The following is a 13,796-nucleotide window of genomic DNA, read 5'->3' on the forward strand; positions in this document are numbered from 1 at the left end:
ATTTCAAGAGGAACTGTTACTTTGTCTGGACAAATACAGTCCAGTTATGCTGGCTACTGATTTGTATCTGGTTCTTACTCAGTCCTTCATGTGCACAAATCATACAAAAATGCTCATAAAATATACAGACAGAAGAAAAGGGAAAGCCAATAAAAAGACAGGTGTATGCATGGTGCCAGCATGGTGTAGCAGTTTGAGTGTTGGACTAAGACTCTGGAGAGCAGGGTTCAAATCCCAGCTCGGCCATGGAAACCCACTTGTTGGCCTTGGGCAAGTCATACTCTCTCAGCCTCAGAAGATGACCATGACAAACCCCCTCTGAAGAAACTTGCCAAGAAAACTTAATGATAAGTTTACCTAGGGTCACCATAAGTCAGAAACAACTTGAAGACACACAACAACAAAGATGACTATAGAGCAGAAGAAAAGTATCAGTTGTCCATTTTAATTTATTAACAAGGCAATCAAAAACCCAACAATCACCTGCCTTCAACCCGTTCCCAGATTATGAAGAAGAGGTCTTACAATGTTTTCTGAAAACAAAAAGACACCAACAAATCTTCTGTGAGATAAGAGTTCCAGGTAATGAGAAAGCCTTTCTGTATCCCTTTGCAGTCCAAACCAGGCAGCATTGTTAAGAGATTTTCTCAAGCATGCAATGGGACACACAGAAGCCAGACTTTGGCATGTAGAAGAAAGGCCTGCTTCACAAAAACAAATAGGTTATAGCAGCAACAGTATTTCTCCACATTAAATACTGCACTATGGGAAAGGAAAGAATTATGCATACCACCTCGAGCTCTTCGCAGGACAGGTGGGATATGAATGTAATAATACATTTTCAACATTATTTAAAAATTAACAAGGAGCCTCAGGCTTAAGGATGCAGCAAAGGCTAGTGAGAAACATACATAATATGCCTGGCTTGGAAAATGTGAACAGGTCTTTTGAGGAAATAGAAACTACTTCCTGCACTGCTATGACTTATAGATTATTACATAGAAAGGAATGTTGTTACATTACAAAGTAAAAGCATGGTTTGGAGTCTGATGTGGGGGAGAGGGGAAAGGTAACAACTAAGGTAGGATTCACAAACTTTTTACATTAATGACCCCTTTTGCATCTACATGTGAATGTCATGCCCCCCCCCACATAACATAGTATATGAATAAAAATACTTAGTGTAGTGTGCATATATTCATTCATACATTCATGTATATTCATATTTTAACATTTTATGAGTAAATAACATTGTTCAAATTAGAACAGATTTAGTTAACTCAATATTTAACTGAATATACGTGTTAATTTTACATGTAAAAAAAATTGAGAAGAGGAGGACAAGGGATCAGTGCCTCCAACTCTCACATCTCTCTTGAGCAACTCTCACACACCCGCAAGAGTCATGCTGCTCCACCATTTGAGACCACTGAACTAAGTTACTAAAAGAGGTGATGCCTAGATTAACAAACTTATTTTTTGGGGAAAAAATATAAATTCAAAGCTAAGAATTTTAACAGTACTTTCCCTCACATATGCACTAGACAATGGTACCTATCTCTTTTGTACTGGTTGCACCTTTCCTTGGGTTTCATCATACATAGCTAAACCCTCTGGCTTGTTAATCTGTCAAATATAAAAGCAGTTAGATGAAACATGATTTATCAGAAGGCAGGAACAGAAAACAACATTAGAATGTGAAGTTGAAGGCTTTCATGGCTGGCATCCACAGTTTTTTGTGCTGGCGAAATGTCAGGAAGAAAATCTTCTAGAACATGGCCACATAGCCCGAAAAGCCCACAAAAAAACAACATTACAATGTTGGGCACAAAAATATCAAGGCCACAGATTTCCAAGGATGGGAGTGCGCAAATCTGGGACACTGACATGACTACAATCTCAGCATAGCCACTAAATTGGTGGGGTTTAAGGTGGTCTTTCTTCTTTTCTTGTCAACTTTTACATGCTTAGGAATGCTTATCACAGTCTTCTCTTGGTTCATGCCACTAGTTGCCATTGGTAAAGAAGGGTGGCAATTTCCTTTCAGTTAGTTTTTAATCAGAATTTACCAAAGTTGGCAAGGCATTTGTGAAAGTGAAGTAGGCAAAATCACAGTTCCTCTTTGCCTACTTTTATTTATGCAAGGAATAGGGAACAATATGTGACATGATTGTTTAGGATTAAATGTTACTGTTTTGGGAAAACACATTCAACACAGAATGCCAGGCAAATTTGTGGTACACCTAAAAAAAGTGCCACACTGTGATTTAACTGGAAGATGTTGTCACACACTAGTTCTTGTATTTCAGAGATTCCTTATACTTAAAGGTAAAAGCATTTTTTTATCAGGTTAGCAAAATTTCCAAGCACTGGAAGAAAGGGTATTTTGGGGTGGAGGGAGGTCAAGCTCTAAATATGCCAAAACAAAGTCAGACTGAAGTAGCAATTTCCCCTATAAAGGTAGAAAGGCAAAGCTTTTGATATAATAAAGAATTTGATTTCATTAACACAATTTGTCAGTTTTCAGAGAGAAACAGAGCTGTTCAGAAAACAAGAAACACATTCTCTCCTCAAGCTGCCAGATACTTAATGGATGAGCAAATGTGAAGAATGGAAATCTTAAACCTTTGCCACATGTTTTTTAAGCACTCAGGTTTTGGCTGAATGCATGATATAACTCTATTTTTAACTGACACAAATCAAACACATTAAGAACATGTGTATTGGTTATATAGTTTGCATAATTTATTATACCTCTGATCATCTTAGCATAAACACATTATTAAACATTAAAAAACGAGAAAGGCTTCTGTAGAATTCAGGGTGCTGGCTGCTGAATGCCATATTCTGCAATCACAGATACAACACATTTACTTTTGCTTGCTCCTAGCAAAGAAAGCTTAACTAGCAAAAAACAAGGGGAAGATAGGTTAATGACTGAAGCAGAAAGAGCCTGAATTATTGAGCCTTTTTAGGTGAGCCACAGGAAGAATTACAAATAAATGACAATTCCTGCTTTTCAGACCTCTCCTGCAATAACCTTTTCTCCATTTCAGCCACATGGCAATATTGCAGTAGTAGTGACAATCTGAAGCCAAATGTTCACAAAAGTGAAAGGTATTTTGGCTACTACATTTCCATGATTAAAAAACAAAATAAAACAATAACAACAAAAAACAAACAAAAACAATCACACTTCACAGACATCTGTGATGAATGCAGTCCAGTACACCTACCTGGAAGTGAGGATTGAGACATCTGTCTATTTTTACTCCTGTCATTTTCAAAATTTAACTTCTCATCTGTCTCATTTCTGCATCAGTTTGCAGCTTTTTTTTAAAAAAAAAACTATATGGAGATGTGTGTATACATTTATGCTCATTTCACATTCTATGTGTAGTTCTGTCTAATATATGCATTTCTGCAAGTAATTTCTCAAAATACAATGTATTTTATGTTATGTCTTCCAATATATGCACTTTGGTGCATACCTATGACAGAACTGCATAGTAAAAGTTAGAGAACACTAAAGTATAACTGCCTTTTTCATTTGCGCATTCCTTAAAGAAGTGCAAATTAGGTAGTTTTGCATTAAAATACTAGTTGAATAGACCTGGTTCTCCACCCCTGACTGGCATTTGAGATTCACTGCACATGGAAGGAACTACAGGATCAGGTTGCACTGGGATGGAATATGCTGCATATGCAGCAAATATTGAAAGACAAGCTTATGGAATTCAATTGTCTGCCATTTGCAAGACTACTGGACACCTCAACATGGTTAAAAACAAATGAAAAAAGCTGTAACACTTTGTGGAAGCTGGGAGCCAAATTAAATTGTGAAATATAAATAGACAATATTTACATATCTACTTTCTGTATAAACAATTTACAGAACAGAAGCCAGTAACCTTCATCAGAGTTTGATTATATTTTTACAACACAACTACCCCCTTTCAATTCACTTCAACATTAACTGAAAATTACAAAAGTTGCCTATTTATTTATTTGTTTAATTTATATCCTGCATTTATCCTTCTGAAGGACCCAAGATGGTCTATGTATAAGGCATTAGTATCTGGGTGGATTAAGCGAAAATCAATACATCCCTGTCCACCATCTTTCATTATGATTTTTGATTAAGAACACACAGAGCAAAGGAAAGTAACTTTTAAAAATATCCTATTTCATCTCTGGTTATTTAAATGAAGCATAATAACCACCAGCTAAAACCCATCCACTCCAGCCCACGCTATCCACATTTGCTTAAGAAGACTGGTTTGTGGTGGCAACAAACAGAAGAGTGCTGGGCTTTGGAGTCACCTCCAAGAAGTGTCTCTCTCCATTATGATCCGGCGAAGGTCCTGGAGGCTGTGCTGTGCAGCTTGTCCCCGTCTCTTGCAAAGTGCTGCTGCTGCCATCGTCATTTCCCAGAGAAGAACCTTCAGGCTGCTTGGAAAGCCTAATTGCAGTCTGCATTTGGTTTCCTAATTCCTCTATCAGTTTCCCAGGAACAGATGTAGATTGTAAAGAAGGCTTTGATTTTTCATTTCTAACATCTAACGTCAAAGCGCCTGCCTCTTGCCTTAATCCATTACAGTCAATAAGTGGGGCTGTCCTCTCGTCTTGGAGTGTGCTTTGTAAAGGATTTATTTTCCCATCCTTGCTGGCTGAGGACTCTTGTTCCTCTGAATCAGAGTCTCCTGTCTCATATGATGAAGTACTGCTTGAGTCTTCAGAGTCACTCGCCTCTCCTTTGGAGGGAGGCAGTGGCTGCTTACAAATGCCTGCGCCAGTGGCTTTTAACTCCTTTTCTTCCTCTTGTACAAGAAGAGCGGCTGCTTCCAGCTCATTGAGTTCTAAACCTAGTTTGGCCTTAGTCAGCTCTGTTTTCTGCATGCGTTCAGCAAGAGCTGCCAACTTCTTTGACCTTAAAAAAAGGAGGGGGGTGGAGAACACACAAGATGCTTTAGCACAACGATTCACAAAGTTTTTACCCTTGTAGCCCCCTTTATATTTACATCCAGATGTTGCACGCCTACTTTATGTAATATATGCATTAAAATATTTTGTTTAGTGTATGTATTTTTGTTCACACATTCATTTATATTCATATTTTAACTTCTTTTAAGAAAATAGCTCTCATTCTCCTCCCTCAGACATAAGCTCCAAGCACCCGCCTTGTCTTTCTCTTACCTTCCAGGACAGAGAAGGTTTGGGAAGTGGAGAATGAGAGGAAGGGGGCGTTCCCACTTGGCAGATAAAACGGATTATATTGGCGCAATTCTGATTATGTTCCGGGAATAATTCAATTTTTTTCCATCGTTTCCATTACCAAAAGGGGCAAATTACCTCGATTCATTTAGATCCTGTTTTCATTCCCATTTATTTTAAATCGCTTTATTTTAAAGCTGATTAAGTTGCTCCCCATTCCCATTTGTGTCCATAAGCTGTCAATCAAGCGCGTAGGCTTCAGACATCACAAGTCTTGGGTTTTTTTTTGGGGGGGGGGGGCAGCCAATGAAAATCGGCTGCATCTGAGGCTCTTCTGTTGTGTCTTCCCAGACTAGAAGGAAGCTTGACAAATTGGATCAAGGAGGAGAAGGCAGCGGGCTTCATTATTGGGGAGAGAATCTTTGGGGAAGAGAGAAGATAAGGCTCGATCCCCCCCTCAGATCCCTGGGCGTCCAGGCTCTCCTTTTCCCAAAATCGCTTTGCCTCCCCCATTGCTCCCTGGGCTGTCTGGGGGGCGATCAAGCAGGGATGTCCTGCAAAGCCCATCCCATAGTTCCTCTGGAAGGAGCCTCCTTTCCCCAAAATCGCTTTGCCTCCCCCATTGCTCCCTGGACTGTCTGGGGGGCGATCAAGCAGGGATGTCCTGCAAAGCCCATCTGCTGCTCAGGCGCTCAGGCAGAGGCAAAAAAAAGAAAAAAATAGTTTAAAATGGTGTTCAATGGCTCTTCTCACACATCGATCTATGAATGAGGAGCAGAGGGAAGGTTGCAATCCACCAGGGGAAAGTCTATGCGAATTGAAGGAAATGATGCTGGCGATGCAGAAAGAGAACAAAGAGGGTGACACCCCCAGGCCAGCCCCTTGAGCGCTGCTCCTCCCATCTCCAGGTTCCCACATCAGATACCCTTGTCGTTCCCATTTGGATACAGCGAATCGTACCCCGCTTTCAAAAATAACCCGCTTTATAACCTTCTATTTTTTTAAACCAGTTTATAGGCGTCTAATTCGAATTATACGATATAATCTGATTCTGAATCAAATTGCAGTGGAAACGATTCTGGGGCATTGAGGAACTAAATTCGGGCATCAGTGGGAACGACACCTCTTAATTCGCTTCATGATCCGCTTTATAGGCAAGTGGGAACACCCTCTAAGAGAGGAGGGATCAGGGTCTCCAAGTCTTGCATCCCCCCTTGAGCAATTCTTGTGCCCCCTGGGGGTCCCTCCTCATCATTTGACATCCACTGCTTTAGCATATTGTATTTGAATGCCATGAATGCAAAAATAATGGAACCAACTGATTTCAATCATGACAAAGATATAATTAAGCAATGATGAGAACTCCCAGTATTGGAACTACCCAGATTTCCTAAATAGGCATGAAGTGTGTATTCCAGTTACCCTGCCTGTTTTTAAATTAGTTACTAACCATTTGTTGCTGCTGCTGTTGCTTTTATGTGCTTTCAAAGCAACTCTGACTTATAGCAATCCTATTATAGGATGTTCTTGGCAAGATTTGTTCAGAAGGGGTTTGTGATGCCTTCCCTCCTAGGTTGAGAGTGTGTGACTTGCCCAAGGTCATCCAGTGGGCTTTCATGTCTGAGCAGGAATTAAAACCTGGGTCTCCCAGAATCTATGGTGCTTTACAGACTGCCCAAAAGGGCAATCTGAAAAGCGCCCTCATTTGCTGCACGGAGGAGCCTCAGCGGCCAAACTGCGCAACTCCTCTGAGCAGCAAAAAGAAGCCGCAAAAAGCAGCTTCTTTTTGCGGCGCAGTAATGACACCGCAAGGCGCCAATGGCGCACTTGCGGCATCATTACCGCGCCGCAACATGTGGACGCTAAGCGTCTGCTACATCAAGATCGCGGCACCCATGTAGAATGGGCACCGTAATTTTGTACGTGCTTGGCACGTACTAGGATTAGGGACGTCCGGAAAGGACGCCTCTTCCTAACCCTAGTACGTGCCGAGCACGTACTAGGGTGCCCGTGCAGAATGGGCCCAAGCTTGATATTTAAATCACTACACCACACTGGCTCTCTTACTAACCTAAAGTACTGTACTGAATCTTAAATCTGGCTAAGAGAAAAAAGACACTTAAAGTACATATAAGGTTAGAGCCAGTGTGGCATTGTGGTTTGAGTGTTGGACTATGACTCTGGAGGCCAGAGTTCAATTGCCAGCTTGGCCATGGAAGCCCACTGGGTGACCTTGGGCAAGTCACATGCTCTCAGCCTCAGGGGAATTCAATGGTAAACTTCCTGTGCACAAATTGCCAAGAAGGCCCCATTATAAGGTTCGCCTTAGGATTGCCATGAGTCGGAAACGATTGAAGGCACACAGCAACAACAACAACAACAACAACAAGTGCATATAGCTGAGGCTGGGTGACTTGGGCTGTCCAGGTTCTATTTTTATTTATCTCCTGCACCATTTTTTAATTAATGCCTAGTATTCATTCTATGATATCTACCAAGTGAAACAAATAATCAGAGAGGCATTAGCCTTCTTAGAGGAATGATGCCAACCTAGCCTCTCTTAATCATTATCTGTGACAGGAGAGGCTAACAACATGCAATTCCATGGCAGATGTTCTAGAAATAAGTCACTATAAGCTAGACAAAAGTACGTTTTCTAAATGGTTGTTCTTAAGCAGGGAAAGATTTTTCAAGAGGGATGCGTGAAATGTGATTACTCCCACCAAGATGTCAGCACCATTCTGAAAAGACTGAAGGGTTGTCTGCACAGCCAAAAGGTCAGTGTCCCCCCCCCCAACCCCATTTCAAATTGTCCAGTTCAGATGACATGTGCCAAAACCCCGAGGGCATGACTGATCCTGATCCTACCAAAACCAGATGTAGATCTGATGGATCTGGCCCAATCCTGGGATAAACAGCCATTACCCTGGGATAATATGACCTCTAGTTTGCTGCAGGTTTCCAGGAAAACCCACAGCAAATCCTGACTGTTCAGATACCTCCCTGAACTCCTTACCTTGCCACACTGTGGCTCTTCTTCAGAAGCCCCCTATCACTGTTTCTGCTGAGGAAACAGGGTGCTTGGCCACATGGGTGCAGTCAGGGGCCCTATTTCTGTGTCAGATATGGCAACCGAGGTTTCGGAGTAAGAGCGATTGTGCAGCCATGTAAGGAGTATGCACCAGTAGTGGGCCCTGGGTCAGTGCAGGGATGGGTGTGTAAACAACCACTTGTCCCTGTGCCAACCTGGGGACTCACCTGGGGTGAGCACCAGGGATAGGATAGCATGGGCTCAGCCTGTATATTGTGCCCTATCTGTGCAGCCCCTAATAATCTATCTTTAAAAGCCCTGAAGGCCAGTGACAGCTTAGGGATTTTGTTGGTATACCGGCCACCTCGTGCGCTGACTGACTCCCTGGACGAACTGACACAGCTGGTCTCGGAGGTATTGTTGGAGTCTCCCAGGTCTTGAGGCCAGCCTTAGAGCAGAACCTAGAGTAGAGGTATCCAGGGCTTCCGTGAACTTGGTTAGTCTGGATCAGTTTGAGTCTGTCAGTACCGAGGATGTGGACAAGATCCTTGGAAGTGTTAGGAAGACAACATGCCCTCTCGATCCCTGTCCCTCATGGCTAGCGGCACAGGGGGGCCCAGCTGTAACCTTGTTGTTACAGCGGATTATTAACACCTCACTGAGGGATGGGCAATTTCCAACAAATTTGAAATTGGCCGTAGTTAAACCTCTATTAAAAAAGCCCTCCCTTGACCCCCTGTTGCATAACAATTATCGGCCTATCTCACTATTGCCATTTCTGGGGAAGGTGATCGAGCGGGCGGTTGCAATCCAACTTCAATCGATCTTGGATGAAACGGAATATCTAGACCCATTTCAAACCGGCTTTCGGGCGGGTTACGGGGTTGAGACTGCTATGGTCGCCTTGGTCGATGATCTCCGTCTGGGCATGGACAGGGGAAGCGTGTCCCTGTTAGTGCTCTTGGACATCTCAGCGGCTTTCGATACCATAGACCATGGTATCCTTCTGGGGCGCCTGGCGGAGGTGGGAATCGGGGGCACTGCGCTCCAGTGGTTCCGGTCCTACCTCTCCGGGAGGTCCCAGATGGTGCAGCTGGGAGACGTGCGCTCTGATGAGAGGGCCCTTACATCTGGGGTCCCTCAAGGAGCCATTCTGTCTCCCATGCTTTTTAACATTTACATGAAACCGCTGGGAGAGATCATCCGGAGACATGGGGCGCGGTGTTATCAGTACGCTGATGACACCCAAATAGTCTTCTCTATGTCTCCGACTGATGCAGTGACCGGGATTGGCGTCTCTCCTCTCGTGGCCTGTCTGGAGTCGGTAATGGGCTGGATGAGGGACAACAGACTCAGCCTGAATCCAGAGAAGACGGAAGTACTCGGGATAGGTTCCCCCGGTCCGGGGTTGGCGGTGGTTCCACCAGCCCTGAACGGAATCACGCTTTCCGTGAAGGACTCTGTACGCAGCCTGGGGGTGCTCCTTGACTCGTCGCTTCACCTTACATCTCAGGTGGATGCGACGGTCAGGAGCACCTGTTATCAGCTTCGGCTGATACGCCAGCTGCGTCCCTACCTCGACCGGGGAGACCTTGAAACGGTTGTACACGCCCTGGTAACCTCTCGTTTGGATTTCTGCAACGCGCTCTACATGGGGCAACCCTTGTACCATACCCGGAAGCTGCAACTTGTGCAGAATATGGCAGCCCGTCTGGTTACTGGCACCGCCAGGGCCAGTCATATAACACCAGTCCTTAAAGACTTACATTGGCTGCCTATTCGCTTCCGGGCGCAATACAAGGTGTTGGTTATTACCTATAAAGCCCTAAATGGCTTGGGCCCAGGGTATCTGGAGGACCGCCTCTCTCCGTACAATCCGCCCCGCACACTCAGATCATCAGGGCAGCTATTGTTAACCGTTCCAGAGGCGAAATATAGTTCTACCATCAGGAGGGCTTTCTCCATCTCAGCCCCCAACCTCTGGAACGCGCTGCCCTTCGAGCTCCGCTCAGCCACCTCCCTAGCCCAATTTAGGAAGGGGCTAAAGACCCACTTATTTGAACAAGCTTACCCCTGACCAGTTACTCTCCCCCCCTCCCCTTGTCAGCACTGTCTTGCCGGCATGGACATTTTGTTATTTTTATTAATCTGTTTTTAATGTTTTGTATGATTTGTTGTTATATTGTTCGGAATTGTTGTTCACCGCCCTGGTTTTTAGAAGGGCGGTATACAAATAAAGTTTTTATTATTATTATTATTATAAATACATGAAGGACTGCATAGAATCATAGAGTTGGAAGAGACCCAAGGGCCAATCCCCTGCCATTCAGGAACTCACAATAAAAGCACCCCTGACAGATGGCCATCCAGTTTCTGTTTAAAAACCTCCAAAGAATGAGCCTCCACCACTCTCCAAGAGAGTGTGTTCCACTGTTAAACAGTTTTCACATCTGCATGTTGCTTCTAATGTTTAAGTGGAATCTCTTTTCCAGTGGGTAGCATTCATTGTTCCAGGTCCTATTATCTGGAGCAGCAGAAAACAAGCTTGCTCCATCCTCAATAAGACACCTCTTCAAATACATAAACTTAAAATACTATTATATCTCCTCATAGGGCATTGTTTCCAGACCCTTCACCATTTTGGTTGCCCTCCTCTGGACATGCTCCAGTTTCTCAACATCCTTTTTGAACTGTGATGCCCAAAACTTGTCACAGTATTCCAGGTGGGGCCTGACCAAAGCAGAATAGAGTGGCACTATAACTTCCCTTGATATAGACACTATACTACTGATGCAGCCTAGAATCACATTGACCTGTTTAGCTGCTGCAGCACACCGTTGATATTCAACTTGTGGTCCACTAGGACTCCTAGATCCCTTTCACATGTAGTCTCATTCAGCCAGGTGTCTCCCATCATATATCTATGCATTTCATTTTTTTGTCCTAAGTGCAGTACCTTACATTTCCCCATATTGAAATTCATTTTGTTAGCTTTGGCCCAGCTTTCTAGTCTATTCAGGTCATTTTGAATTTTGATCCTGGCCTCTGAGGTATTAGCTATTCCTCCTAATTTGGAGTCATCTGCAAATCTGATAAGTATCCCCGCTATTCTTTCATCCAAGTCATTGATAAAGATGTTGAATAGCACTGGGCCCAAGACAGAACCCTGTGGCACCCCAATGGTCACTTCTCTTCAGGATGAAGAGGAGCCATTGCTGAGCACTCTTTGGGTTCGGCCGGTCAACCAATTAGAAATCCATGTAACAGTTGCACATTTTACTAGCTTGTTTGCAAGAATATCATGGGGGGCATTATCAAAAGCCTTACTGAAATCAAGATATGCTATGTCTACCGCATTCCCTTCATCTAACAAGCTGGTAATTTTATCAAAAAAAAGAGATCAGATTAGTCTGGCATGACTTGTTTTTAAGAAACCCATGTGATTATGGCATGCCTTTCTAAATATTCACAAATTCTCTGTTTAATGATCTGCTCTAAAATCTTTCCTGGTATTGATGCCAGACTAACTGGTTGATAGTTGTTGGCATCCTCTCCCCCCCCCCCCCCTTTTGAAGATGGGGACAACGTTGCCCTCCTCCAGTCTGCTGGGATTTCTGATGTTCTCCAGGAGTTCTCAAAAATTATTGCCAATGGCTCTGAGATTACATTTGCCAGTTCTTTTAATACCCTTAGATGTAGTTCATCTGGTCACAAAGACTTAAATTCATTTAGATTAACCAGGTATTCCTGTATTACCTCTTTACTTATTCTGTACTGCATTTCCCCTATTGTGTCCTCTGCTCCATTTCCCTCAATTTGAGAACTGTGTGACTAAGGCAAAGAAGGTGTTGAGTAGTTCTGCATTTTCTCTGTCTCCTGTTAGAAATTCTCCATCTTCTTCACGTGGACATAACCAATTTATATAAACCTCTCTGTTCCTTAAAAAAACCAAGAAAACAAAATCCTGCTCTGATGTATTGTAGGGAGAATACTAATCAAGTGGATTTCATTGCAACTTAATGAAAGGCCTCCTTTGGAAATGCCAAATGTAACCAGCACAACACAGGTGAAATGTGTATTTCTGGGTGCAGTTTATGCTCACCCACTGTACTGAGACAGGAATATAAAAATCAAATGGATGATATGTGGTTTTACTTATATATAGTATTTGTACCCTGCTCTTCATCATAAGCTCTGCGATGGCTTACAATAAAATCACTGTACAATATAAAATGCAGAATACAACAAAATTTAAAATAGTAAAAATAATTTCAGTGTTCTGAAATCACAGTAGACAGCTGCACTGTTTAAAAAGTTGGAGTCACACCATGATAAAAACATGCAAGTACAGTTATCCCTCCATTTTTGCGGACTTGGAATCTGTGTCCCTCGCTCGTTCACAGGCAGCGAACCGAGGGGGACAAAATGGGGTGGGCGTCCACCACCATTCAAGCCAATGGGGCTTGGATATTGGTGATTTTCCATTTTTTGGGGTGGTGGTCTAGAACGGCTACAGTATATGACTGAATACAGATAGAATGACACTGTTAGACCACAAAGGGTTCTTATAAAAAGTCAGTTTTTAACTTGGTGATGAATCAAAACCAACAATGAATCAAAACCTGTCACTTGGGTCTCTAAGAAAAGGGCATTCCACCGTTGGGGTGCCACGGCTGAGAAGACCCTCTTTCATGTCCCCACATGGTGTATTGCTCCCATTTGTGGGAAACAGAGGAGGGACGCTGCAGCAAATCTCAACTATTGGGCAGGTCCATACAGTGTGTGTGTGTGTGTTGTGTGCCTTCAAGTCAATTTCCAATTATGGCAACCTTAAGGCCTATCATGCGGTTTTCCTAGCAAGATTTGTTCAGAGGTTTACCATTGCCTTCCCATATGGAGAGAGAATCTCCTTCAAATATTTAAGTCACAAAGCATTTATGGCTTTGAAAGTCATTACCAGCACTTTGAATTCAGGCCAGATATATATAGGCACCTAGTTCAATTCTTGACCCCATACTGATATATGATTTCCTTTCTTTTGAAGTACTGCAATCAGGGGCAGTAAGGCATTATTTCACAGGAAAACAAAGGATGCCTCACTTTTTATAAAATCCCCTAGAATTTTATATTTCCATATACTTCATAATTCAATAGTGGGGAGGGGTATGCTCTTTAAAGACTCCTTGACCCCAAAACATCATTAATTTCTTTGCAAATTTGCTGTGACACCCGTCGTGCAATGAAATATTATTTATTCCTTCACTGAACACTTGAAAGGATGAGGTATGTATATTCTGTTTTTATCAGTTAATTATCTGCCCTTGATGGATGGAAAGAGGGAGCGACTGGATGGGGGAAGTATCTTGACAAGTGAAAAATTTAACCTTTTAGAGCAAGAGAACTTTCTCAAGCATTTTGCACTTTTTAAAAAACCAAGCAGTAAAAGGGTGGTAAATATGCAGGTGGTTTGCTTAGCAAATCTGACAGCACCATGGCCAATAAAAGAGCGAAGGGAAAATCCTACCCTGCTGATGGGCACTAGGGAGGTGAT

At 42.9% G+C, this 13,796-nt stretch overlaps 1 protein-coding gene across 1 annotated transcript in view; it reads right to left on the bottom strand.

The window, feature by feature from the left end:
• Positions 1 to 443: 443 nt before the first annotated feature.
• The window catches only part of SHQ1 (SHQ1, H/ACA ribonucleoprotein assembly factor), a 101,080-nt gene continuing 87,727 nt past the window's right edge, over positions 444 to 13,796 (bottom strand). Inside the window, exon 11 of the mRNA XM_089519613.1 lies at positions 444 to 4,930. Coding sequence (XP_089375739.1) covers positions 4,267 to 4,930 — 664 coding nt within the window. The 3' untranslated portion in view covers positions 444 to 4,266. The remainder of the gene's footprint in view (positions 4,931 to 13,796) is intronic.

The sequence above is a fragment of the Sceloporus occidentalis genome, unplaced genomic scaffold (genome assembly GCF_023333645.1).
Source record: "Sceloporus occidentalis isolate IW3139 unplaced genomic scaffold, rSceOcc1.0.p SCAF_1, whole genome shotgun sequence".
Classification (NCBI taxonomy): Eukaryota; Metazoa; Chordata; class Lepidosauria; order Squamata; family Phrynosomatidae; genus Sceloporus; species Sceloporus occidentalis.